The sequence below is a fragment of the Bubalus bubalis genome, chromosome 21, assembly GCF_019923935.1.
Source record: "Bubalus bubalis isolate 160015118507 breed Murrah chromosome 21, NDDB_SH_1, whole genome shotgun sequence".
Taxonomy (NCBI): Eukaryota; Metazoa; Chordata; class Mammalia; order Artiodactyla; family Bovidae; genus Bubalus; species Bubalus bubalis.
This window is the reverse complement of record NC_059177.1, coordinates 25,642,810-25,670,048: the sequence shown is the minus strand read 5'-3', so window position 1 is coordinate 25,670,048 and position 27,239 is coordinate 25,642,810. Positions and strand designations below refer to the sequence as shown.

General features: G+C 38.7%; 1 protein-coding gene across 9 annotated transcripts in view; it reads right to left on the bottom strand.

Annotated features, from left to right (window-relative positions):
- Positions 1-26,412, bottom strand: part of LOC123330956 — a 185,916-nt gene extending 159,504 nt beyond the window's left edge. For 2 of the 9 annotated variants that reach the window (XM_044933706.2, XM_044933708.2), the window contains exon 1: positions 24,829-26,379. In XM_044933706.2, coding sequence (XP_044789641.1) covers positions 24,829-25,040 — 212 coding nt within the window. In that variant the 5' untranslated portion in view covers positions 25,041-26,379. Of the gene's footprint in view, positions 1-24,828 lie in introns of all 9 variants that reach the window. The other 7 variants (XM_044933709.2, XM_044933711.2, XM_044933702.1 and 4 more) reach the window with 7 other exon arrangements.
- Between the last annotated feature and the right edge of the window lie 827 nt (positions 26,413-27,239).

Sequence of the window (27,239 nt, the reverse complement as noted above, 5' to 3'; positions counted from 1 at the left end):
TCACTATATTACTCTGTAAAAAATACCAACCAGGTATCATGTAACTGGCTAAATGTAAACCACACTCTCTCTCGTCGATGTATTTATTCGTTTCTTTTTCATGTAGCTCAAAATTTCTTTCCCAGCTAAAAGGATGTCTCATGTTTTCTCATGTCGCCCACTCCAATCTCCTACAAGATCTCTGCCTCCACACAGTAGAGACCCCAACTGGTTTAAAATTCTTTAGTTCTTATACATTTTTCACAATTTAGATATATTTCCCTACAACCTTACCACCTTTGTTTAGTTATAAGACTTTTGATGTTTAGAATTTGACATTATCTTTTTCCTTAAGATGGCAAGAAATATATACATATAGTTATTTATACAGATATCTATATATATTTATACATATATTTCATATTTCCTTTGTCTCAGCTTTCTTATTAAAATTGGGTTTGGGTACATAAACACAAATAGATTTTGAATTACCTTTTTTCCAAAAATAAACCCAATTATTATTTCTTATCATCATCTATATAAATCAAGTTTAATTTGTTATTATAAGTTGCTCCAGTAGCAAACCACCAGTTCTAAACTTATCAAAAATAATACTAAATTAAAATATCCTTCATAATGACATTTTAAAATGTTGTAATATGTGTTATAAACTCTTGAATCATTCCTTCAAAAATACTTTTAAAATTCTTAAGATTTTTTAAACAAAGTAGAAATGTATCTAAATTAAAAAAGAAATTTAGAAATATATATCAGTTGATAGATGTCTTCCTCTTGCAAGGCTGTATTTTCTTTTGTCAAACAAGTGATGAGAGCTCTATAAGCAGGTGCAATTTTTATTTGATTATAAAATGACTGTTTATGGGCTTATTCACTGAGAAGTTATTTTAAGGCCAAAACTAATAATACATGAACTGGTTTCAAAACTATTATTGAATTTGTGACTGTTCTTTACATCCATTTTCCAGATAAGTATTTGGATTGATTCCCCACCACACCTTAGTCCACTCCAACTTGTCACAATATCAAGATATTTTTGAGTTATGTAGATATAATTACATGTTCTAATTAATTAGAACAAACTGTGGCAGACAAGATCTGAAAATATTTTGAAATAGGCTGTAAAGTTGGAAAATGAAATAACATGGCATTCTCTATCTCTACCTCTACCTTGTTTAGAAGAGAGAGAATAGAGAATACATGAAGAATATGCTTCATAATCACTGTTTGGCTATTTTGTTTTAGCCTGATAGTTTTTAGTTAGATGATACTTGGTTTTTCTTAATAGCAGAAAGTGACATTCATCTCGATGAATACATGAGTTTTCTAACTCTTTCATATTCTAGACAAGTGAAAAGAACCAACTGTTAAAAAAATCAGAGTCTAACTCTAGAACCTCAGAACTTAAGGACTTGCTTGTTTTACCTAAGAGAAATACTTCTTCCATTTGGCTCCCTTAGAGGTTTTGTTTGGTTGGTACTTTTCGTTTTCTTTTTTTAGGTACTTATTTTCTCTAACCTTATCATGAAAATATCTGGTAGAAATTAAAAATAGGTGGGGCTAAAGCTGAATTTTGTGATAAATATAAATCCAGTTCCAAGACTAGTCAGCACATCTGAAACCTAATAAAACGTTGAAAGACTATGTTTAAAATTTCATATGACACATACATATTTAAGAACAGATTTTGAAATATCAGTATTAAAGATCATTTTAGAATACATTATCACTCTCTATAAAAAACAACAGTTGTTAAGACATCCATAAATAGGACTATGCTAAATAATAAGACATTTCTAGCCCATGTACAGAACACTAATTCCAGATGTTTGTTATAGAAACTTATTCTCTTGAAACACCTACCCAAATAATTTTTCCATCCTCTGCTGTCTCAAGGACATAGTTGTGGAAGTTACATAAAGTCTCCCAAGTTGTACTATTCTGCAATTGTACATGATTGGCTCCTACAAAATAGGAAGGCACTGGCTTCATTGATTTGGCCCTGACTTTCCTCTGAGTTGTCTGTATTGAAAGATTTTTTTTTTTTTTTTTTCCACCAGGGTTCAGAAGGCCCTCAAGCCTTTTGACTTCTAACCATGTCATCTTTCCCTCCACTCAAATGAAAAATGTATTTTTTTAAGACCTGAAATGAATTTTTTCCCCCAGCCAAACTTTCAGTTCCTTGGAATGAGTTTTTGACAGCTAACCTTATTTTACCAAGTAATACATCATCAGAGCAACACAGAGCTGATAGTATATCATGCTGGTCTAGATGAAGTATTACATCTGAACATCACAAGAACCACGTCACTCAAGTGATGCATTCTCACTCCACTGTCACCTGGCCTGCAGAACCTAGACAACTGACTTATACGTTTCAAGGTTTATTTAAAGGGATATTACTTATTTAGCAAATTCTGTCCAGTGCTACAAGATCCGTTTCCACTCTACCTGGAGAAAGAGGTAGTTACTAAGGTCGTTTAGGGCTTAAAAAAAGTTGGAAAATGGAGCCAAATCAAAGGCAATGACTTTCCTTCCCTACTTAAAAATGGGAATCCAGCTGTTATTTTTCAATCTCTTTCTAAAATGCTGCGGTGAAAGAAAATTACAACCCTTCACCAGAGCCAGGGGTGCAGGAGATGAAGTTCATTTCTGCTGCTTGTTCACTCTTCCTTTCTGCACAAATTCCTCCTTGGGTGTCAGCTCTCCCATTGGAATTTCTTAGCTACTCACAGCTCCTTGCTGTGATAACCTTTGGTACAAGGATGCCCATATGCTCAAATTTCTAGAATACAAAGAGACCCTAAAACCGTGGCAATGCCACTCACTAGCTTTGCAGTCTTGAGGAACTCTTCTTTATTTCTCAGTTGGTGCAAAATGGAAATATCATTACTCACTATCTAGGATTGTTATGAGTTCAATGAGATAATACATATAAAGTCTGGAAATAGTGCCTGGCATAGAGCAACCAAGTAATTAAGACTAGCTCTTACCATTTTTACCTTTTTTTTTAAAAAACCTAATTATATTACCTGCTTCTGATTATTATCTCTTCACTTATTATGTAGCACTCTGACTTGGAGCCCGTCTCATCTGTAATATTACTTCCTTAGGGGGTCTCTTCCTAATTACCTCCCTCTGTTTTATGTTTTCATAGCACCAGATCCTTTTTCTTAGTAGTACTCATGCAAGTATATTTAGTTCATTGTTAAATATCTGTCTCACCCCGTGAACAATTAAAAACAGCAGCAAATTCTTTGTTACTCCTCCTATTGGGAGTTGCAAGAAAATTTCACACCCTATAAACCGATGACTGCCTTAGCGATTTGAATTGCCAGCAGAATTTAGTAGAGTTACCCTCTGTGACTTATGAAGCTAGCTAGGAAGATGTTTTGCAGCCTGTATCTTGTGCTGTAACACTGAGGAAAGCCAGGCCCCATGTAAAATGTCCACCTACCCTCAGACACCTATGCTGTGTGGACCCCAAGCAGCCCCTGGGAAGGCCACATACGGAGGGACCAGAACCTTTGCTGTGATAGCCACCGTCAAATGGACAGGTAGCATCTTGAAACAGGATCTCCCAGGTACAATAGCTGTGCAAGTTGATGCCACATGGAAAACACAGATGTTTCACTGCCTCCTCAAACTGCTGATTGTGAGTGAAGAAAACGATGTTGGTTGTAAGCCAGTAAGTTTTGACATGGTTTGTCACCCAGCAATAGATAACCATAAAACCCTCCTACACCTTGGGTTGCATTGGGAGAGAAACTATTTCTCCTTGTTCACGGTTATATCATCAGTTCCTCACAGGCTGCCTGGCCTATCATAGGACTTTAAGAAACATTTATTGAATAAACCAAAAAATGAATTGGAAACATCAATGTACTGAAGAGATGGGTGACTGGAAGTGATAATTCAATCTTGGTTATTTTATTGGGCTTCCCAGATAACTCAGCCTTAGAGAGCCAATGCAGGAGACGTGGGTTCGATCCCTGGGTCTGGAAGATCCTGTGGATGAGGAAATAGCAACCCACTTCAGTATTCTTGCCTAGATGATCCCATGGACAGAGGAGCCTGATGGCCTACAGCCCATGGAATTGTAAAGAGTAAATTAGTTCATTTTCCCTTTCAAATAATGAACTCTTTAGCTAAATAAAGTACAACACATCACAGGGCATTTCCATTTGATTCAGCAACAGTAACTGAGCCCCAGCTCTGCTCTGGTTGCTGGAGTTACAGCCATCAACTCTCCTAAGTCATAGCTGAATCTTGTTATTTCTCCAATTGTGGTCTATGAACCTTAGTCAGAATTACCAGGAGATGCTCATTAAAATTTTGGATTCCTGAGTGCCACCTCAGATCTGCTGAATCAGGATCGTGAGAAGTCAGGTGGCACAATTTGCAATTTTTAACAAGCCTCCCAGTGATTCTTGTACACTGTGAAGTGTGAAGCTAGGCTGCAATCAGATTGAGTTTTTCGAACTTGTAATTACTAGGATGCTTCATAACAGCCAAAATGATATTTGGCAAAACTAATACAATTATGTAAAGTTTAAAAAATAAAATAAAATTTAAAAAAATAAATAAAAAAAAAGAAAAAAAAATAGATTTCAGACCTCTCTAAACCCACTAGTTATAATCCCTGGGGACCAGTCCTGGGAATTTTTTTTTCTTTTGTGATTCTTATGAAAAAAGTTTAGAGATCAGTATTTTTTTTATTTTGCCTGAAGAGGAAGTAGACACAGGATGCTTTTGTATTCCTGGTGCCTAGTTGTTGCATCACCTAGCTAGTAAGTCAGGCAAGGCACCAGCCTTTTGCTCCCTAGCACAATGCTTTTGCTTTTTCAGAGGTATAGCATTTCCTATGTAGGATGTATTTTATTCTTGCCAAGGAAAATTAGACTTTCTTATACTATGCCAGAGCCATAAGATAAACAAAACAATTATATAAAATCTCCTCAAAGAATACTATCTATTTATCTATTTCACCTATAGTCTTCAAAGTATATTTAGAATAATCTTTCATCATATACATTCATTGCCTAGAAATATCGGGTATCACTTAGCTGGGTGGAAATGACTGAGGAAGGAAGGGAGACTTTGATTCAACCTGATGTTAGTACAGATGTTGGTTAACTATTATTAAATTAGAAATAAGCAAGGTGGTATAATAGGAACTGTGCAGCTATTCTGTGAACTAACTCTCTAAAGCAATGGTCATACATTTCTCCCTCTCTCTCTCTCTTGAAAGCACAGATTTAGACAGCATGTATGTGTATGTTTCTAAAGAGGCAAAAGGAAGTGGGGGTATGAAACACTCAAAAAGCTAAAGACAGTCATGAAAATGTAGCAAAGATAAAGCAAAGTTTGAATCCTGTCTACAAGGAGTTTTTTTCATTACTAATTGCATTTTCTCATTATCACAAATAAATATTCCTTCATCATATGTTTTAGAGAATGTACTATGTAAAATAGACTGTTTTAAGAGGAATATAAAGTCAAAGCATGTTCACTCCTTTCTAAAAGCTGGTCAAGTAGGGGGCAGAGAGGGCTCATGTACAAATGATTACACACCAAGTGAAAATGTGTCCATTATTTGCCCAAGGAAGGTCAAAATCAAGTTTTGGGATATTTGTTTGATGCTAGTTTGACTGTGGCTGGTAAAAGCTGGGCAGCCTTTAGAAGCTATGACATTTGAACTAAGCCACGAAAGATTTCAACAGAAGGAGTGAGAAGAACATTCTAAGCACAGAGAATATGAGCCAAAGAGGTGGAAAGAGAAGGGCATTTTAAGGACATTTTTGCATAATCACAGTATATATGAAGAATAAGGGATATTACTCAGAATGGCAGAGACCATGGATGAACTTTAATGCTAGGTCAAGACATATGAAAATATTATTAGCTTGTAAAAATTGCTTTTGATAATTAACAACATGATGTAACATTAAGGAATAATATTACCAAGAATGAATCCTACCACCTTTGACTGAACTGAGTCCCCTTGATAAAGGTGAAAAAAAAAGGGACAGTGAAAATCTCTCAGTCCTGTCTGACTCTTTTTGACCTCATGGACTGTAGCTCACCAGGCTCCTCTGTCATTTCCCAGGCAAGAATACTAGAATAGGTAGCCATTCTCTTCTCTAGGGGATCTTCCTGACCCATGGATCAAACCTGAGTTTCTTGCATTGCAGGTAGATTCTTTACCATCTGAGCCACCATGGAAGCCCTTGATACAGCCTCAATTTCCAATCTCGTTGCAGAACTTTAAATGATGGGGTTTTGAATACATTCTGCATGTATCTTGACTTTGTTAGTTTCAAAAGATAAAATAAATATATGCTTTTCAACCTCAGGCTTGCAGTTAAATCCTTGGCAAACAGCCCTTCTTTGCCCTGTGCCTTATCAAAACACTGTATCATTTAAATGGTACCTAAATTCTCCTTCCTCAGGTCCCGACTGGAACCATCTATCTTCCTCAGTGTGGTAAGTGCCCCCATGATTCCTCAGGTATGTAGACTCCCTGATGCAAGACGGTACGCTGAACTTCACTGAGCTACTTGGCAGTTCAGGCTTGCATTTGGTGCAAAGTCAGTTCAGTTGTGTCCGACTCCTTGCCACCTGATGGACCATAGCCTGCAAGGCTCCTCTGTCCATGGGATTCTCTAGGCAAGAGCACTGGAATTGGTTGTCATCTCCTTTACCAGGGGATCTTCCCAACCCAGGGATCAAACTTGCATCTCTTAAGTCTCCTGCATTGACAGGCGGGTTCTTTACCACTAGTGCCACCTGGGAAGTCTTTACCAAGTAGGCTTGATTCCTATAGACTGGCATTGCCCAGTACAACTATAATGCAAGGCACATATGTAAATTTAAATTCCCTGATAGTCACGTTTTAAGTAGTAAAAATAAACAGATGATTTAATAACATATTTTACCTATCATTGTTTCAACATTTAATTAGCACACGAATTGCTGAGATTATACAGTGTATTTTTAGAAATACGTCTTCCAAACCTGCTGTGTATTCTGGAGTCTCAAAAGCAAGTCTCAACATGGACTAGCCACATTTCAAGGTCTTAATATCCATATCTGGCTTGTGGGTATCCTATAAGGTAATCTAGTTCTAGATCCAAGCTCTCAGAGCTGATGGAAATGCAGAGTTGTATTTTCTAAGGTCATAGTCATAAGCCCCATGAAGCCATTGAACACTTGAACTTTGACTATTGGGACTGAGATCTGAATTTTTTATTTTATTTTTAGTTTAAATTTAAACAGCTTTTTTTTAATTAAAAACCTTTTTTATTAAAAAGCTTTTATTAAACTTTTAGTTTAAATTAAACAGTGTAATTTAAAATTAAATTTAAATTTAAACACATGTCTAGTGTTTGTAGTATTTAATAGCATCATTCTAGATAATGGAAGGGCTTCCCTGGTGACTCAGATGGTAAAGAATCTGCTTGCAATGCAGGAGACCCAGGTTGGATCCCTGCATTGGGAAGATCTCCCTGGAGAAGGGAATGGCAACCTGTTCCTGTATTCTTGCCTGGAGAATCCCCATGGACAGAGGAGCCTGGTGGGCTACAGTCCATGAGATTATAAAGAGTCGGACATGACTGAGAGACTAAGGTATTCAAGTGTTTTAAGTTAGGAAGTATCCTTTGAAGAAGTGAAGTTTAGGACTTTTAGTAGAATGGGGAAATAGCTTTAAATAGGAGCATCCCCACAGTACTGCAGAGTGGCATTCAGTTATGTTAAAGGATGATTAAAGTTGTTATGTTTTCTGACCCCTACCTGATCTGTGCTGACCATCTATGAAAGCACTGCTATTTACTTCAATTATCCAGTCAAATCTCATGTTATATCAAGTGATGACTTAGAAAATAGCCTGTGTAACCCCTGTGTAATTTTTTAACATCTTCAGTTTTCTACACTTGATTCACATCCCACAGTGTCTGATGACCTTTAAGTATTTTACCCACATAACTCCATTAGGGGTAAAACTGGTGAAAATTGATGCTTTAAAAACACACAATTATGGTGGCTTCATTAAAGAGTGTTTCAAGCAACTTATTCTTTGTAACAATTTATGATATACAAGTACTCAAGTTGACGGTCAAACTTTTCCCCCCTCTTATAATGAACCATAAAATTACAGTAGGCAATCAAGAGTACTGTAGCAGATAAGTAAGGCAATTTTCCTCATCACTTTCCCTTTTGTTGTCAATCTTGTTGCAAAGCCCATTGCTTTTTCAATGAACCATAATGTGAATATTCAAGACGGTGCATATATACTTAGGTCAAGCCAGGCTGATCTTGAGCTGTTCATTTTAAATAGGTTATGCCAGGTGAAAAGTATATCTGACAAATTTTTATGAGGATACACTTTTGTATCTTGAACTTTAATAGGAGAGAATGTTTCCCTTTTTTGTTATTTTAAAAGGGACTCTAGAATTTGACCTTGCTTAAGCATGTTAGAATATCTAATTTTTCAGGTAATTAAAGTGTTATTGTGAATTATTATGTTATAAATAATATCTTAGCTATGCTTTCTTCAGATGTTTCATGCACATAGATTTCAAAATGAATTAAGAGCTTATGTTTACTTTGAAGCAGGAGCTATGCAGAAGAGCCAAACATCCCTAGACTCTGTTCCATAATAATGTTTTTGATGAAGATATTACAAGCCCCTATATGGATTTTAGACAGTCACTGTTGGGAAGATTCGGTAATTGCTCTGAAGCATAAACTCTTTGATCTGTGAAATGGGGATCATAGCATTTATTTTATAGAGAATTTATTTTGTGGAGAATTAAATAATTTAATAGTTATATAGTGAGTGGTATACAAATCAATACATGGCACATGCTATTACCACGAATGAATGAATGATGCATTTGTTACTATTTTGGTTGTTTTAAATATATTGTATTAAGCCTTTGAAATTCCACAGTTTAATCCAAGTTTATGTCTCACTGATTAAAAGCTGCTGCTTGTCAGATAAGTCTCATCTCAGGGCTAATCAGGGACACAGACTTCTACTTTCTGAAAATGTTATCTTCAATAAGTAGCTTACAAGTTTCCCCTGGGCTTTGTGTCCATTTTAGGTGGCTTTGTGTCCATTTTTGTGTCCGTATTTAAGAATATGTAAAAAGCACTTGAAGGTTTTAAGTGACAGGACTTCCCTAGTAGCTCAGTGGTAAAGAATCCACCTGCCAAGCAAGAGACAAGGGTTGGATCCCTGGGTTGGCAAGATGCCCAGGAGAAGGAAATGGCAATCCACTCCAGTATTCTTGCCTGAAAATCTCAAGAACAAAGGAGCCTGGCGGGCTACAGTCCATGAGGTTGCAAAGAGTTGAACACAGCTTAGTGACAGACCTTTTTTTCCCCCCATCATTTCAGTCCACATTCCACATAACCACACTTAACTGGGAGTGTGGCTGGGAAATGTAGTCTAGCTAAGTACCCAGGACCCAGATGAAACATATTTTGGGAATAGCAAGGCATCTCTGTCGCAAGCATAGTCGGTTTTCCAAGGCTGATAGACAACTCTATGCATGAGCTATTTAGCACCTTGTTGGTAGAAATGGACCTATCTTCAACAAGAGCAAGTTAAACAAAAGCTGAAATGCTTTCTGTGAGAACAGAAAAGAAACAGGAGGCCCCATGAGAAGGGAGGCTGCACACTGGAGATTCCTTCAGGAGGAGCTGAAGTTCAAGGGCAAGGCACTCGGGTAGCACTGGCAGCCTCTGAGGAATGTCGGCTATGAAAGAGGCTGCTAGAAGCTTTGTAATCCCAGTGAGAATGCATTTTCATTGTTGTTTTCAAATTTAAAAGTCTCTTTCGGTTTCTGTGCGACTATGCTACCTCTGGGAATTGCATCCTCTTAGTTTTTGACAATTTCCTTTGTATTATCTGCATTGCCCAAAGGAAGGAAAACAACAGAACTCTGTTCGCTTTAGTATATGATTTGTAAGAGATGAGAAAAACGGTAGTCACTGTTCAAGATGGATCCTTGAACATTACTCAGCTCCCTCCTATTCAAATAAAGACTTTTCCTTTCCACCTTCATTTCCATTTTCCCTTCAGTTAACCCTTCTTTGGACCACTCCTTCAATATTTGTGTGCTTTCATTATCTCTGAAGCTCACTGTCCACCCACTTCTTCAACCCACAATTGTCTGGCTTCCCCCATAGTGACCATATTCTTGACATTCAATGTCATCAATACCTTTGCCTTTGAATGTTATTTCTCTGCAGCATTTGGTCCAATTTGACATTCCCAGCAAACAGCTCCTCTGTCTTCTGTCTGGTTTTCTTAAACATGAAATCCAAATGTTCCTGTCGTTGTAACTAGTCCTATTCCCTGTATGTCTCTGTCTAATGTAATACCTACTCATCTGTTTTTACATACTTTCCTAAACTCCTTTCACACATTGTCCCTTCTCTGCAGCTCCCTATTTAGGCTACCATTATTTTGGCCTAGGGAGAAGGCAATGGCACCCCACTCCAGTACTGTTGCCTGGCAAATCCCATGGATGGAGGAGCCTGGTAGGCTGCAGTCCATGGGGTCGAGAAGAGTTGGACATGACTGACTTCACTTTCACTTTCCCCTTTCATGCATTGGAGAAGGAAATGGCAACCCACTCCAGTGTTCTTGCCTGGAGAATCCCAGGGATGGAGAAGCCTGGTAGGCTGCAGTCCATGGGGTCGCACAGAGTCGGACACGACTGAAGCGACTTGGCAGCATTTTGGCCTAAATTACATAACCCACTGAGGGGTCACTCTCTCTCATCATCTTCCATCTTGCCCCACGTAACTTCTTCTTGACAGTATCTTCTCTCTCCAAGTTGGCCTCACATGATCTTACCCTTGTTGGGTGGCTTTGCCACCTGACTTTTCTCTCTTGGATCCAGATGACCTGAGATTCTTTCAATTCCTTCACAGAATTTCAAAGGGACAGTTCATACGAAAAGTAAGATCGATAACATGGAACAGAAGATAAAAATTTATTGTCAGTAGGACTAATGGCTAATTGTATGAAAACCCTTCAAGTCCTTTTTCTCAACTGGTCACCCTACATTTAATTAAATTTAAGTGAAATTTTTGTGTTATCTTATGAGAAGGATCAGTTCTGGATGTTTGGCTGCCTTAAGGCTGAGAAAATTAGAATTGTGTTTTTCTTTGTTGAGCTTACTTAATTTTTGTTTGTGGTTTTTTTTTGTTTGCTTCTCTTTCTGCTACACTCAAAACTGCTTCTTTCAAGATGCTACTGTTTCAACACGGTAAATACAATCCTTGCTTTATGACTATTCTTTCCTAGATTTTTGAGATAATATACCATAGGTCAGTTACAATGCAATAACTCTAAGTAATCCCAACAGTAACCAAGTCAAAAGTGGCTGTACTCATATAATTTTTATTGTTTACTTAAGAAATCTGTAGGTAGACTATACCCAGGTTATTGAGAGGCTCAGTTTTATCTGATTCTTTTAGACTAGGATGCATTTCAAAATTTTATTGGTCTATTTTGTATTGCTGCAAATGTAATATGAGGAAGTCATCAATGGTTCAAGCAGAAAGGGTTTGGAAAAAATGGAACAGTAGGACTTCACCTTATCACAAAGTACCCCTTCCCTAGAAGTCCTGGAGTATCCTTCTATTTGTTTTTCATTTCACTATAATCATTTAATTTTTTTCATGGATCATTCTAGCAACACATGACTGGGTACATACCTATCACAGGAAAGTAGAATAGACACAGTGGCCTAAAATCCATCATTGATTTCCCCTTGAGGCTGGTCATATTGCCACTCCAAACAAAATCAAACACCTTTTAGAAAGGAAGAAATTGAAGGATGACACCTGGGAAACAAAGGACTTATCACAGGCTGTCCCCTATTTCTCCTTGGTAACAGGGATCAAGAGTTTGGAGTGTCTCCATCACAATATTTGTGGGTAACATATTCACTTAAGAACAATTTCCTGTATAACAAAAACAATTTGCATTCCATAAACTTTATAATTTTAAGATGTAAGATTTTAATAATTCCTAAAAAGCCAACAGGTACACGAAAAGATGTTCAAAGCCATTAATCACCAGGAAAATGCAGATCAAGAATATAGATATGTCCTCAGACCTATTAGAATGACCATCATTAAGAAAACAAGTGTTGGCAAAGATGTAGAGAAACAAAACTTTTATATATATAAACTGGCTCAATCAGTATGGAAAACCTTATTGAGCTTCCTGAAAAAAAGTAAAAAAATCAACTACCAAATGATCCATCAATACTACTTCTGGGCGTATACCCAAAGGTAATGAAAACAAGACATTAAAAGTTATCTCGCCTCTTATGAATAATGCTGCAATAAACATAATAGCTCAGATATAGACAACAAGCTAAGTATTCATCAATGGATGACTGAATCAACAGGTGATGTTTATATATAATGGAATATCACTCAGCCATAAAAAAAACAAAACTGCCATCCATAACACAGACAGACCTCTAAATCATTATGCTAAGGGGGCTAAGTCAAACAAATACTGTAAATTCTTCATTTACATGTAGAATCTCAAAAAGCCAAATTCAGAAAAATAGTAGAGCAGTGTTACCACCAGCGAGAGGAATTGGGCATATATTGTTTAAGGGTACAAATTTGCAACTAGAGATTTAATGCATAGGGAAATGGTAACCCTATGTTACCATTAATAACTCCAGTATTCTTGCCTGGAAAATCCCATGGACAGAGGAGCCTGGTAGGCTACAAGTCCATGGGGTCGCAAAGTGTCGGACACAACTGAGCGACTTCACTTTTCACTTCACTAATGATTATAGTCAGCAGTATTTTATAATACATTTAAGAAGAGCCAAGACTAAACCTTATTCTCACCACAAAAAATAAATGATAATTATGGGATGTGTTTGAGTTAGCTAATGCTACAGTGGCAATCCAATTACAATAATTAAGTACATCAAATCAACATGTTGTACACCTTAAGCTTATCCAATGTTACATCAATTATACCTCAGTACAAAGTAAATAAAATAAATCAAAGACCTGTAGTGACTTTTTCAAGTATAGCTAATATATACCACTCATTTCCTCATATGAATAGAAATTAGCCTAGACTCAGAATAGATGATGACTTATATTTTCAAAATAATTGTATAATACAAAGCACTTACATTATACCATTTCATCAATCACCTGAGGTTGGTATGGTCTCCATTTTTAGAGATAAGGAAAAGAAAGCTTAAAACATTTAGGAGTCTTCCCACTCTACCAAGAGGTGCATCAGAATTGGGAACCTTTTCTTGTCTTCTTTCCATATTCCCACTTCATGATTCCATGCATAGAACCTAACTGGCTATTTTATGACAATTACTTTATCTACTTCTCAAAGAATTTGTGGCTTTTGAGTTCCAAATACTGAACTCTGCATAAAATGCATGCATATAGAAATATATTCACTTAAAAATTTTAAGATCATTCTTCCTATCAGGACTTCTATACTATACTCATTAATTCCTCTATTAGTTATCAAACTCTTCATCTGTCTCAGGCACTGTAGGATAGACCAGTACAGTAAGTCATTTCCTGAAAGTAAAAACTTACAAATCAGGGTAAAATATACATACAAAGATCTATCCGAATGATTGAAACATATAATATTAAAGACTACAATTCCTTAGCAGTGTACTTTTGGCAAGTCGCTCTCACAGGTAACTCATTTGAGGCTTGCAGGACTCCACCTATTAAAGACTCATAAAAATGAAACAGAATAGCCAGAAATTTCCTTTGCAATCAGGCAAGATTGGTTTTGAATTCCAGTTCTGCCACTAAGTAGACTTTCAATAACAGTACCATCTCATAGATTTCTTGGGAGAGTAAATAAAGTAACCCATATGAAGAATTAGGTGTGTATGAAGCATACCCAAGTTAGCTATTATTAGGAATGTCACCCAGTATTGATTAAACAACCACTTGAGCTACACTACTGTAATTTCCTGCATGAACTCAGTAACAACAGTAAATGGGAACTCAACTGATTTCTGCAGAGAAAATAGTTTTATTAAATAAACAAACTATCGCATATGTGAAAAGACTTTTAGTCCAGGAGTTTGAGTTGCTGGCAATAGAGCAGTAAAGACCACCAAGTACCTTCTCCAATGGAACTTATGTTCTAGTAAGAGGAACCAAAAAGAGTGTGATTTCACCTTGTGTATAGTGCTAGGAAAGACACAGGATGAGCAGTTGGAATATGTGATGGTTTTTTACAAAAGGTTTAACAAAGTTTCTGACATTTCTGCTCCAAAAGGTGGAATTTAATTTTTCTCCCCTTGCATATGGGGCATCCTTCATAACTTGCTTCCAACAAATAGAATCTGGCAGATTTGAAGGTAGGTCACAAATGGCCATTTGACTTCCACCTGGCTCCCTCTGTTCCCCAGTGTTTTAGAGTCTGGCTAACCTGAAACAGCTTAGAGAAAGAGACCATGTGGTGATACCACAAGAGATACAGACCATGCCTGAGCCCAGCTGCTGAGTCTTTTCAGGCCAGGTGTCAGGCATGTGTGAGAATGAGCCTTCAGATGATGCTAGCGCTCAGGCTTTGAGCCACCTCAGCCAAAAGATGAGTGGACCAGAAATAAACTACTCACCCCAACCCCAGCCCGACTGGAAATTAGAAAACAGAACAGTTTCTGTATGAAGTTATATAATGTTTGGTGATTATTTAAGCACCCGTAATAACTGGAATAGGAGAAATTAAAACAGGGTATGTGGGAGGTTCACATGACGAGCAGATATTGGAACAGTGAATTGAATAATGTAAGATAATGATCCATTCAAAGATTTGGAAGACGGAAACTTATCAGGAAGAAGGAAAAACAAGTGCGAAGGCCCTGAGGTGAGCATGTGCTTATTGTGAAGGCGTGCGCCACTGCTAGTCTGGGTGCATCAAGTCAACAGGAAGAGAAAAGTGGGAGACAAAGCAGAAGAGGAAATCAGAACAGATAATGCAAGATCTCACTGTTGGCACATTTTAGATTACTTTGTAATGGGCTAAGGAACAACTGGAAGATAATTACAGTAAGTTTGACATGATTTATGTTTGAAAAAGTATCTCTCTGCCATTTGAGAGAAGGATATTCTGAGGGCAAGGGCAAGAATCAAAGAGAGAAGTCATTTAGGACCCTAGGAAGCAAGGATGGTCATCAGGAAGGACATGGCTGTGCCTCAAGTTTAGGGTCTTAGCTATGCAATAGGGGGCGATGTGGTTTTATCAGGTTCCATCAGGCATAGTGTTTGACAGCAGAACCAATAGACTTGCAATCAGATTGAATGGAGACAGAGACAGAAAGTGAAGCCAGATGTGGGGGCCTCCTCCACCTGCCTTCCTATGTCTATCTGGCACTAAAGAACTTGTTAGAAGTGATCAGTTTCAGATCCCATCCCAGTCCCATTAAACCAGAATCTGCATTTTCACAATGTGCTCATATAATTCACATGCAGATCAAAGTTTGAAGAGCACTGTTTAAGATGTGGATATGTCAAGTAAGATGTTGGTTCTTAAAGCTGAACCTAAGAAGATCAGGTAGGACTGGACATTTATCTTTTTAAAAATAGGGAAAAGTAAATAGGCTTCAATTCACATTATTAAGATAGGACAAACCCCACAAAATTCCTGCTTGGTACTTTGTAATAGAAATACTTGGACTGCAAGGAGAACAAACCATTCAATCCTAAAGGAAATCAACCCTGAATATTCACTGGAAGGACTTCTGCTGAAGCTCTAATACTTTGGCCACCTGATACAAAGAGCCAACTCATTGGAAAACACCCTGATGCTGCAAAAGATTGAAGGGAAAAGGAAAAGGGGGTGACAGAGGATGAGATGGTTAAATAGCATCACTGACTCAATGGACATGTATTTGAGTAAACTCCAGGAGATGTCTGAGGACAGAGGAGACTGGTGTGCTACGGTCCATGAGGTCACCAAGAATCAGACACGACTTAGTGACTGAACAACAACAAACAATAGAAATACTATTCTCTACTACCAGAATATTCTACCATCATTCCTTGCTGGGATTCTCTGTCACTTTTATTTTTTAAGGACTCAGGTCTTCCTGAAAAAGTATTTTTAGAATCCTGATCTTGAATTACATGTTTGGTTTGGGGTTTTCTCTAAGAAAAGAACATAGCATTGATATAATTTCATAAGGCTCCAAATAACTTAAATTTCTATAGTTAGCAGACATTCTATTTTCACGAGGAAGTGGTAAGCCGCAGCAAAATGGCCTGTTACCCTTCTCTGTTTCAATTCTCAAACCATACTAAACATCCTTTTTACTTTTCCAACACAAGTTGAAAAGTTTTAATTTCTCAGTTTTAGTTGACTGAACAGTCCCTTTAAAATGCAGGCTCCACATTGTTCATAATCAAATGTTTCCCCTCAATTTTTCCCTTTCATCTAACATTGTATGTATGATAATACATAATGCCTTAAACAAAGATTTTGTAGAAAAGCCACATAATTGAAGAAATGACAAAATCTCTCAACATGAAGGGTACCAAAGTGCTTCAGTAATGATTTTGGAGACCAAATTATCCATATGGTTCCTGCAGTTTGTAGATAAGGCTGTTTTGGGAAGTTTTATGTAGAGTTTGTGATTACCAAAAATGTAAATTTCAGATGGATATGTTCACTGCGAAGGTTGGAAGACAAGATCAGAATGATCTTAAATTAGCCTTTTTTCCCTCCTAGTGGGTTACAAGCAAGTTGCAAGTATTGAACGAAATGCATTGCTAGATAAAATTTAAGACCTCTAAGGTTACAGTAAATAGGTTCTATAAAACTAAACCCAAAATGTGTATTATTTCTTCTAGGATACAATTGTACCAAGCCATTTCTGATGGCAAAAATCCAATTATAGCTGTAAGGTTGCTCTTAGTTATTTCTTCCTTCGAGTCAAAGCAAATGGCAAAATGAGGTGAGCAGAAAGCAACCGCCTTCATAAATACATTGACTTACATCTGGTATCCATTTTTTGTTAGAGAATGAAAATGGAGAAAAGCATTCAGTGTGCTGCAAGTGCCTTCATTATAGATTTGTGCACTTTTTTCAATAAAGGGGTCAGAAAAAAAATCACTCTTTTTCATGATAGGAAGACTTTCTCTGAGGAAGGCAGGATAGTGTCATGGTCACTCAACAGTGAGTATTCTAGCTTAGAACAGCCTCTTGAGTCTGGGTACAGGTTACATCAACTTTGAACCTCTGTGTCCTCTTCAGTAACACAGGGCTGACTATTGTGCTGCTCTCTTAATATGAATTAGATTTAGTAGAATAGTGCTGGAAACCCATCTGTCAAATAGTCTGTATTCAATCAATATTATCATCAGCTCAGCCTTTACACAAATATGTATTTTTCTTGGCAGACCGAGTTTCACTTTCCCTAACCCAACTTGATCTGCATTGCTTTGGGGCTGGCTCATTTACTGCCCAGAAAATGACAAAGATGCCATGAACGCAATTACTGTGACACTTCCCTGGTTTCCACATGAGAAAACAGGAGGGGTGATGACAGGAGAGATGGCTTTGCTGTTCTCAGGAATCCAGTTGTGGAGAAAATGACACCTCACTAAGCCCCAGAGTCTGAACGGTGCTGATGAATTCTGTTTTCCCTCTAACTTTTCTTTTCTGCCTGATCTTCCTAATGAACCCAGTTTGTCTAATCAGCACAATATTTATAGTTCTAAAAGCAGTTCTTCTGTTGCTGAAAATAGGCCCCAGCCAGAGGTGAGAACAATGGAACATTTATCTTATTAAGATCACAGAAGGAGGCACTGCTTTCTGTTATGAGCACACTCTCGCTGTCTGAGCGATTACTCATCTATTCAGCAGCCCACGGCTGTCAATGGTGACATCCCTGCTCTCAAACAGCCAGCCCCCTGCTCTGCTTAGTCATACAGCTCATGACCACCCGGAAACAAGCAGAGCCCCCTCACGTACCACCTGCCAGTCCCAAACCCAGGGTGCTCTTCATCTGCCAGAGACGTACAGAGAGAGGACCCAGCAGATTCAACAAATAGGAGTTCCAAAGTTACTGCTGTCACTTCCCAGCTGTGTGATCTCAGAGAAGCTGGTTTACCTGAGTTTAGGTTTTTCATCAGTAGCATAGGATGAATTTTGACTCACCAAGCTTTTTTGCAAGAATCAAATGAAGTAATTTTGTAAAAGTTTTTGGCAAAAAGTGCGGGCTTAGTGACTATTTGTGCAGCATGAAGTTATGATTTGGAAACCCTAGCACTTCACTAAAAACCATCTTTCTTTCTTTTTTTTTTTTTTTAAAGTCAAATAGAACTTTCCTGTTTCTTGCTATACACTATTGGGAGCATAAGACTCCTTCTCCAAGTTTAAAACACACTCCCAAGGTAACGAGCTCTCAGAGTTGCCTTATGTTTTTTAAGAATAGTTTTCAGGTAACTCCCTTAATGGCACTGTCCCATTTGGACCTTGTGGTTTCTGGAATCATCTGTGAAAATGAGAAATGTTGAGAGAAACTGAAACTACAGACTGAACCCAAAAAAGAGAGTATAATTAGAAAATACTTGCTCATATAAAAAATGTAGTACTCTCTAATGGAAATATAATACAAGCTACAACTATAATTTCAATTTTTAGAGCAGCCATATTTTTTAAAATGAGAATTAAGAGCTCAACTTTTATTTAATCTGAAATATCCAAAATATTATTTCAATGGGTAATTAATATAAAAAATAGTGAGGCATTTTACATTACTTTTCAGTACTAAATCTTCAAAATCTGGTATGCATTTTATACTTTCAGCACATCTCAATTAGAAGTATCCATGTTTTTATTAACAAATTCAATAAAAACCATATGATCATCCCAATAGATGCAGAAAAAGCTTTTGCAAAATTTAACACCAATTTATAATAAAAAACTGGTGAAAAGCTGAAAGCATTTCTCCTAAGATCAACAAAGGAAGTCCACTCCTGCAACTGTTATTCAATATGGATTTGTAAATGAACTTGGTAAATTTGAAGAATACAAAATTAATTTACAGAAATCTCTTGCATTCCTGGAAAGATACCCTGGAGAAGGGAAAGGCTACCTACTCCAGTATTCTGGCTTGGAGAATTCCATGGACTATATAGTCCATGGGGTGGCAAAAAGTGGAACATGACTGAGCAACTTTCACTTTCACTATATACCAACAATGAAAGATTAGAATTCATTTACCAGCACAACAACAAAAACAGAAACCTTTAGAAATAAACCCACCTAGGAGACAAAAGACTTATACTCAGAAAAACTATAAGATACTGATGAAAGAAATCTAAGATGACACAAACAGATGGAGAGACACATCATGTTCTTAAATTGGAAGAATATTGGGGAAATGACTATAGAAATCAAAGCTATACACAGATTGAATGCAATATTTATATCAAATTACTGATGACATTTTTCACAGAATTAGAACAAGAAAATTTACAGTTTGTATGGAAGCACTAAAGACCCTGAATAGCCTGCCGGGGTCCAGCCCCGGTGGATCCAGGAAATTCGAAGGAGAGACGGCTTCGGCGAACTGGATACAATAGCTTTAATTAAATATTACTTAGAGATATAAGGAGTAATAGAATAAGGATAGCTCAGCAGGAAAATTCAGTGGAGAAAAGAGGCTGAATAACTTGGTTTACGTGGAAAGCTAATAAAATTCCAAGGCAAGGAATTTACATCACCTACGTGGGTGGCAGGCGTCCTCCTGTTCTCCCGAAAGAGAGGAGACACTAAGGCCTCCCTGGTCAGATCTTAGAAACCCAGGCACAATTAGTAGGCTTGACGAGCCTCCACATTCCGGATGGGGATTCAGCCAGAAGGTGAGAGAAAGAACGACATGGGGAGACCAGTCTTTCAAGGAACTGATCCCCTTTTTTATTTTTCCAGGGTCTGTTTTTATACACTGAGATGTTATACAAAAGTCACACGGGGTCAGCAGTCCTGACTTTTATCAAAGTCAGGTGCTTCATACAAATGTACACAGAGGTCTTAGGGGTGTTACATCATCTTCTGGCCAGGGGGCCTGCTGACAATTTACGACCCTCTCCTTGTGACAGCGGTCAGTCAACCAGAACACTTATTTCTCCAGGGGTGATTATTCTTAAAACAGACGCCACCTTCCGAAGGTACCAGATAAAGTTACATTCCTATAGGGTGAGGGGTGTAGTGGGTTTTAATTAAGAAAAGAATTTTCTTAGCCTAAGGTCCAATGTGATTAATATCAAAGGTTAATACTTATTTCTTCTATATATTCATTAATGTGTATAAGGGCAGGGGATGTGGAGACTTAGCAGTAAACATTGGCTCAACAAATGTAAAACCCTTCACCAATACAATTTCTAATCAGCCCACTATACTATACTAATAGTTTTCTAACTTCTCTAAAGAACCTGTTTTTAGAAGGTTTAAAGCATCTTGTGCCTCTCACGGTTGGGAGGCTGTGAGCAATCACATGTGGCCGGACAAGCCTATCAGGCAGGCGAGGGAACCTTCAGAGGAGTTTGTAGGTTGAAACACTCCTATCTCGACCAGGAATTATTATTAACTGGAGCTCTAAGTTAACTCCTTCTCCGAAAGAGGTGGTGGGGGACAGCCCCCTGTAAAGTCAGAGGTGTACGTGAGAGCACAAAGCAGTAAAGTAGGCAGACTCTGGTTTTGGGGGTAGATGATCAAGAATTTCCAGGGGGACTCCTGAAGCTCGTTCCCACCTTTGCGTATGCCGAGCCTCCTTTCTCATGACCTTTGCCATGGGCGGAGCTCCTCACGCTGGCTCCCGGCAATAGCCAGAGGAATCTTGAGAAAGAAAAACAGGGCTGAAGGAATCAAAGTCACTGACTTTAGACTTTACTACAAATCTATAGTAATCAAGAGAGTCTAGTACCAGCACAAAAACAGAAATGCAGCTCAATGGAGGAGGATAGAAAGGCCAGTGACAAACCCATGCTCCTACGGTCACCCTTGACAAAGCAGACAAGAATATACAATGGTGAAAATGGGAATGTAGTGTTGGGGAAACTGGACAGCTACATGTAAAAGAATGAAATTAGACCACTCCTTAACACTGTGTACAAGAATAAACTCACAATGGATTAATGACCAGACACTACAAATGTAAGGTCAGACACTACAAAACTCTTAGAGGGAAATACACATAGGCAGAATGTTCTAAATCACAGTAAGATCTTTTTGGCACACCTCCTAATAAAAACAAAAATAAATGGGACCTAATTAAGCTTAAAAGCTTTCGCACAGTAAAGGAACCATAAAGAAAGGAAAACAAAAAGACAACTCTTTAGAATAGGAGAAAATATTTGCAAACTAAGTAAATGAGAAGGGATTAATCCCCAAAATATACAAACAGGTCATGTATCTCAATTTTAAAAAATGAAAAAATAGGTAAAAGACCTAATAGACGTTTCTTCTAAGAAAACATACAGATGGTCAAAAAATACAGGAGAGAAAAACAAATCAAAACTACTGTGAGGTATCTCCTCACATCAGTCAGTGACCATCATCAAAAAGTCTACAAACAAGAGATGCTGGAGAGGGTGTGGGGAAAAGGGATCCCTCCTAAACCTTTGGTTGGAATGTCAACTGGCACAGCCACTATGGAGGTTCCTCAAAAAACTAAAAACTACCATATGGCCTAAAAACCCCACTCCTGGACATATACTTAGAGAAAATTAATTTAGAAAAAGATGCATGCAACCTAATGTTCAGTGCAGCACTAATTACAACAGCCAGAACATGGAGGCGATCTAAATGTCCCATCACAGAGGAGTGGTTAAAGAAGATATGAGATGGCAATATTTGGACCTAGAGACTGGCATACAGAAGCAAGTCAGGAAGAAAAACAAGCATTGTATACTATTGCTTCTATGTGGAATCTAGGAAAATGATACAGATGAATTTACTGGCAAAAATAGAGGCATAGATGTAGAGAACTAACTTATACATAACAAGCGGGGATAGAGAAGGTGGAAGAATTGGCCAAATGGGATGGATTTATATATACTACTATGTATAAAATAGATAACTAATAAGAACCTACTGTAGAGCACCAGGAACTCTTCTCAATACTCTGTGGTTACCTAAATGGAAAACAAATCTAAAGAAAAGGGGGGGGGAATATATGTATATTTATAACTGATTTACTTTTCTGTACAGCAGAAACTAACATAATGTTATAAAGCAACTGTGCTCCAGTAAAATTTAAAAAATTATAGCCATTCTAGTGTGAAAAGAAGCTTCTGTAATGCATAAAAAAAGAAAAAAATATGCCTTTATCTTTTCTTCATCTATCCAAGTCTGAATCATTTAAAATTATCATCTCTGGGAAAAAAAAAAAGTGTCACGTTTTATGTGCTCAATAACACTCATGGCAAGCGGCTACCGTACTGACAGAGCTGGTATGGCACCCAGTTTGCAGTTGTGTTGAAAATGATTATTTTAAAGTCATAAGCCATTTACTGAAACCAATGTGGTGGTGGTGGTGTTCAGTTGTGTTCCCATCTACTCTTTGCAACCCCACTGACTGCAGCTCACCAGGCTACTCTGTCCATGGGATTTTCCAGGCCAACAATACTGGAGCGGGTTGCCATTTTCTCCTCCAGGAGCCCTTCCCAACCTAGGGATAGATACTGTGTCTCCTGCAATGGCAGGTGGATTCTTTAGCACTGAGCCACCCAGGAAGCCCAAAACCAATGTGCAAGTTGCTCAGTGGAGTCCAACTCTTTGTGACCCCCATGGACTATACAGCCCATAGAGTTCTTCAGGCCAGATTACTGGAGTGGGTAGCCTTTCTCTTCTCCAGGGGATCTTCCCAACCCAAGGATCAAACCCAGGCCTCCTGCATTGCAGGCAGATTCTTTACCAGCTGAGCCACAAGGGAAGCCCAAGAATACTGGAGTGGGTAGCCTATCCCTTCCCCAGCGGATCTTCTCAACCCAGGAATCGAACTGGGGTCTCCTGCATTGCAGGCGGATTCTTTACCAACTGAGCTATAAGGGAAGGCCAATATACTCATTTTCAAACCTTTGTTTCAGTTAGAAAATGGCTTGAACAGAAAAATCTACTGGCACTGAAACCGGTGAGCAAGCCCTCTTGTTTTAAACCAGCGCCCCCTGCTGGGTATGTGCCAGATTAACTAGTAAAGAGAGAAAAGTTCTATCACAGTTCACATTGGCTTAGACTTGAGTACCAAGGAATTCTTATTTCCCAGAAAACTATCAACTTAGATGTATGCAGTCGGTTAACTAGCACTTGCCTGTACCACAGCTGCAGTGTCAGAGGAAAGTTAGTCCCTTCTTTGGGAAAACAAATGGACAGACAGCTGTTTCCAATTCAGCAAATCTTAATGTCTGTGTAACCGTAAGAGATTTAAACGTGAAAAGGAACATTCAGACTAAAAAATGACTGGACCTTTTATATACCTTTGTCTCCAGGAGCAGTCAAGACTGTTGGGTGCTCTTTGTACGAAATCACAGATTTCATGTTTCATCAATGACAGTTTCTCAGGTGAGATACCCTGATCCTGCTTTTGGTAATAGGGGAGGAGACAGTCTCAACAGAGAGACTCACAGCTGCGGGAATCATAAGGATGACTAAGTAGGGGCCGGTCCTTTACCAAGTTTGGGGAAAACTTTTCATCTCTTGAGTTTTTCAAGAAAGTTCATAGTCCTTCGTTAAGAGGTTTCAGATGATTTAAGCAACATTCACAAGCGAATGTGTATCCTTGACTTATCAAAAGGCCACGACTGAACTTATTTCCCTTTTGAAGTCCACCCTCCATCTCTCCCCTCAAATCCCAGCCTTCAGCAGAAGCACACCTCTGGCTTCTGACCAATCCTGTTGACTTTCTACCTGACCTCTTAATTCTGCATCATAAAAAGCCCTAGGGTCAGCTGGCAAAGACTGAATTTCCCTTAGATGTGCAACGAGGGGAGAGAACTAAGGGGCTGATCAACTGACAGCAAATAATCTTTCCTGGCACAGGCTCCTAAAATAGACTGCCCACATCCATCTTCCTATAGGTTTTATGGCTCAGGAAGTGAAGACGTACCAGTGATAAACCAGGGATATACCAGGGAAAGAAATTGTTGAGGATAAAGGGGATGGGAAAGAGCTTTTCTTTCATGTCATCAACAACAAATACAGAAGATCTTAAATTACACCAAAGGCTTCTGTGGAAAACATAGTGAAGGGTTTAATAGTAATGTCTTGGGAGCCACATGGAGCTCAAGCTGAATCCCAGATCCACCACTTACTATAGCTGTTTGATGGGTCTGAGGCTTTATGAGCCTCGGCTCCCTCATCTATGAAACAGGATATTATGACTGGCCTAACAGTGTTATTAAAGCTAAATGAAAGATGCTTTAAAGTGTCCAATGCAAACAAACATTTGAGAAAAAAGAACCAAGATATATAAGAGTTTTCAAATACTTAAAGATGTGTACAAGTATAAATCATCAATTATTTATAAATTTGAATCCTTCAGGATAGTTAGTAGATTTCCCAGCATAAAAAACATAAAAAGTAAATTAACTCCCACGTTCCCTATTTCCTCTACCACTGACCTACTTCAGAGTGTCCAATTTCTTCCACTGGACCTTTACAATAACCTCAGCATTCTGCACTGCTGCCTACCAAGTCACCCCAAAGTGAGTGCCTTAGAAAATTATTTATTACTTGTCAGGATTCTGTGGCTGAGCTGGGAGGTTCTGACTCTGCCTTACCTGGGCTTATCCACATGGTAGGTAAACTGGAAGCTGGAGCTTGGCTGGGATGTTGGGAGAGATGACTTCTTTCTCTTAAATGTCTGGGTGTCTCTCTTTTTGCTTGGTCTCTCATGTTCACAGAGGCTAGCCTGGCTTCCATACATGAAGCCTAAACTGCAAGACGCAAGCCTGGAGTCAACAAGAGCTTTATATGCCTCCACCGGCATCATGTTTGTTGACGACTATTGGCCAAAGCAAGTCACATGACCAAGCCAGTATCAGCATGGGGGCGGGAACGCCACAGGTGTGGACACTTGATTCACAGAGGCCAGTAATATTGGGGTCTGCCACACCTTAGATGAATTCCCTCCTCCAGGCAGCTTTAGCAACTCAGGTGTCTTCAATCAGGGCTAATATTGCCTCTCCAGCCCCACCCAGAGAAGAGTTTTGATTGTCACAAGCGGCAAAAGATGCGCTGTTGGCATCTAGTGGGGAGACTAGGGACCCCAGGCCTCCTACAATGGGCAGGACAGCCCCACAGCAGGGTTATCTAGTCCAAAATAGCAAGAGTGCCAAGGTTGAGAGACTTTGTTCTAGATGTAAGGTCCTGGGATAACACTAGGAACAAAATGAGACCCAAACTCTCAACTCAAGGAGCTACTTCTATGGGGGAAGGCAGATAGGTAAAGAACAAATGCAATAAAATGATAGAGGCTCTAAAATGTGAGGAAAAACCTGATGGCTTGAGGGCCAAAGGAGGGAAGAGTCTGACAAACATTGAGGAGGAAAGATGAGCTCTGCAGACACAGAGAACAGCATACATCAAAATCACAGGGCTTGAAATATTGGGCTGGTCAGCATTTTGGGTTTTTCCTTAAGATGCTACATAAAAACCTTAACACACTTTTTGGCCAACCCAAATATATTAATAGGTTGATATTTTGGAGAATTTATCATTCTTTCAACATGGGTGAAGGACAAGCTATGGGCTGAAAGTGGGGTGAGGTTGGGAGAGAAGGGGGAAACATAAGCAATGGGCAAATCCCTGACTGCTTCTGTGGCTCTTGTTGGTAATTCTCACTCAAGTTGCACATCAGAATCACCTGGGAGCGTTTATAAACTATTAAAAGTACTTCTGCGCCTTACCCCAGAGCAGGGAACTCTGAGCATCAGGACTATGACGTCTAAAGATTTTGAAAGCTCCTCACGAAATTCTAGTTTACATTTAGAATTGAGAACTGTGCTGACTGCATCTTGCAGGCAGTGGGGAAACATAGAGAAGATTTATGCAAGAGGCAGCTTGATATTTTAGAATGGTGTTTATCAGAAGATGAAAAATAGATGGGAGAGAGGCAAGACTGGGCACAGAGAGCCCCATTCTATTAGGAGATGACCAGGACACACATCTCAGGGGAGAGACAATGAGAACCCACACCAAGAGCAGAGATGGGGCTATTAATAGGTTGAGTTCACAGAATTCAGATTCAATTTTGAAACTGAATAAAATGGAGAGTGTTGGGAGAAAAAGGAGTTTAGAGAGGACAAATATGCATGATTACACTTACATGAGGTTTCTTAACTAATCAAACTCACAGAAACAGAGTAGAATGGGGGTTCCAGGGGCTGGGGGGAGGGGAAATAAGCTGCTTTTCAACAAGTATAACATTTCATTTGTGTGAGCTGAATAAGCTCTTGAGATCTGCTGTACCACATTCTGCCCATAGTTTACGATGCTGTATTCTGCACTTTACATTTTCAAAAGGTAGATCTTGTGACAAGTGTCCTTATCATCATTTTTAAAAAGGAAAAGCAAGAGAGGGATCTGGGACATCTTCTGATTTTCTGCCTTCCTATCTGATGGAATAGGAAGGTCATTGCAGAATGAGGTCATGATATGGACTAGAGGATTATGAGTCAGATTTGGATACACAGAGTTTGAAATTTCTCAGCTTCAAGCTGCTGTTAGTGGGCAGCATTAGACTGTTCCTCGGGAGAAGGACTCAGTTTGCTTGCAGCGATCTATGAGCCATGGGAATGGATAAGTTTGACCAAGGGAGTGTGGAGAGTGAGAAGAAGGGGCCAAGGACTGGCTCTTGCATCACAGTGGTACGGAATGCATGGACAGGGGAGAAGCCAGCAAGCAACGCTGATAAGGAAGGCTCAGAGATACCCTATCCATTCCCATTCCAGGTTGTTGTATACACTCTGCCATGATGATGACTATGTAATATTGAACATATGAATTCCTCTGACCACTGTCTAAATTCTTCAGTGGCTCCTCACTGTTCCTTGGCTGAAGCTTCCCACTACAGATGCTGAACGTATTTTTAACCTTATTACAACCTTTTGCCCCCATGTCCCAACATCCACCAGACCCTCTGCTAGTTCTGAACCACTTTAAACTCTCTGTACTTTTTATGCTGTTTCAT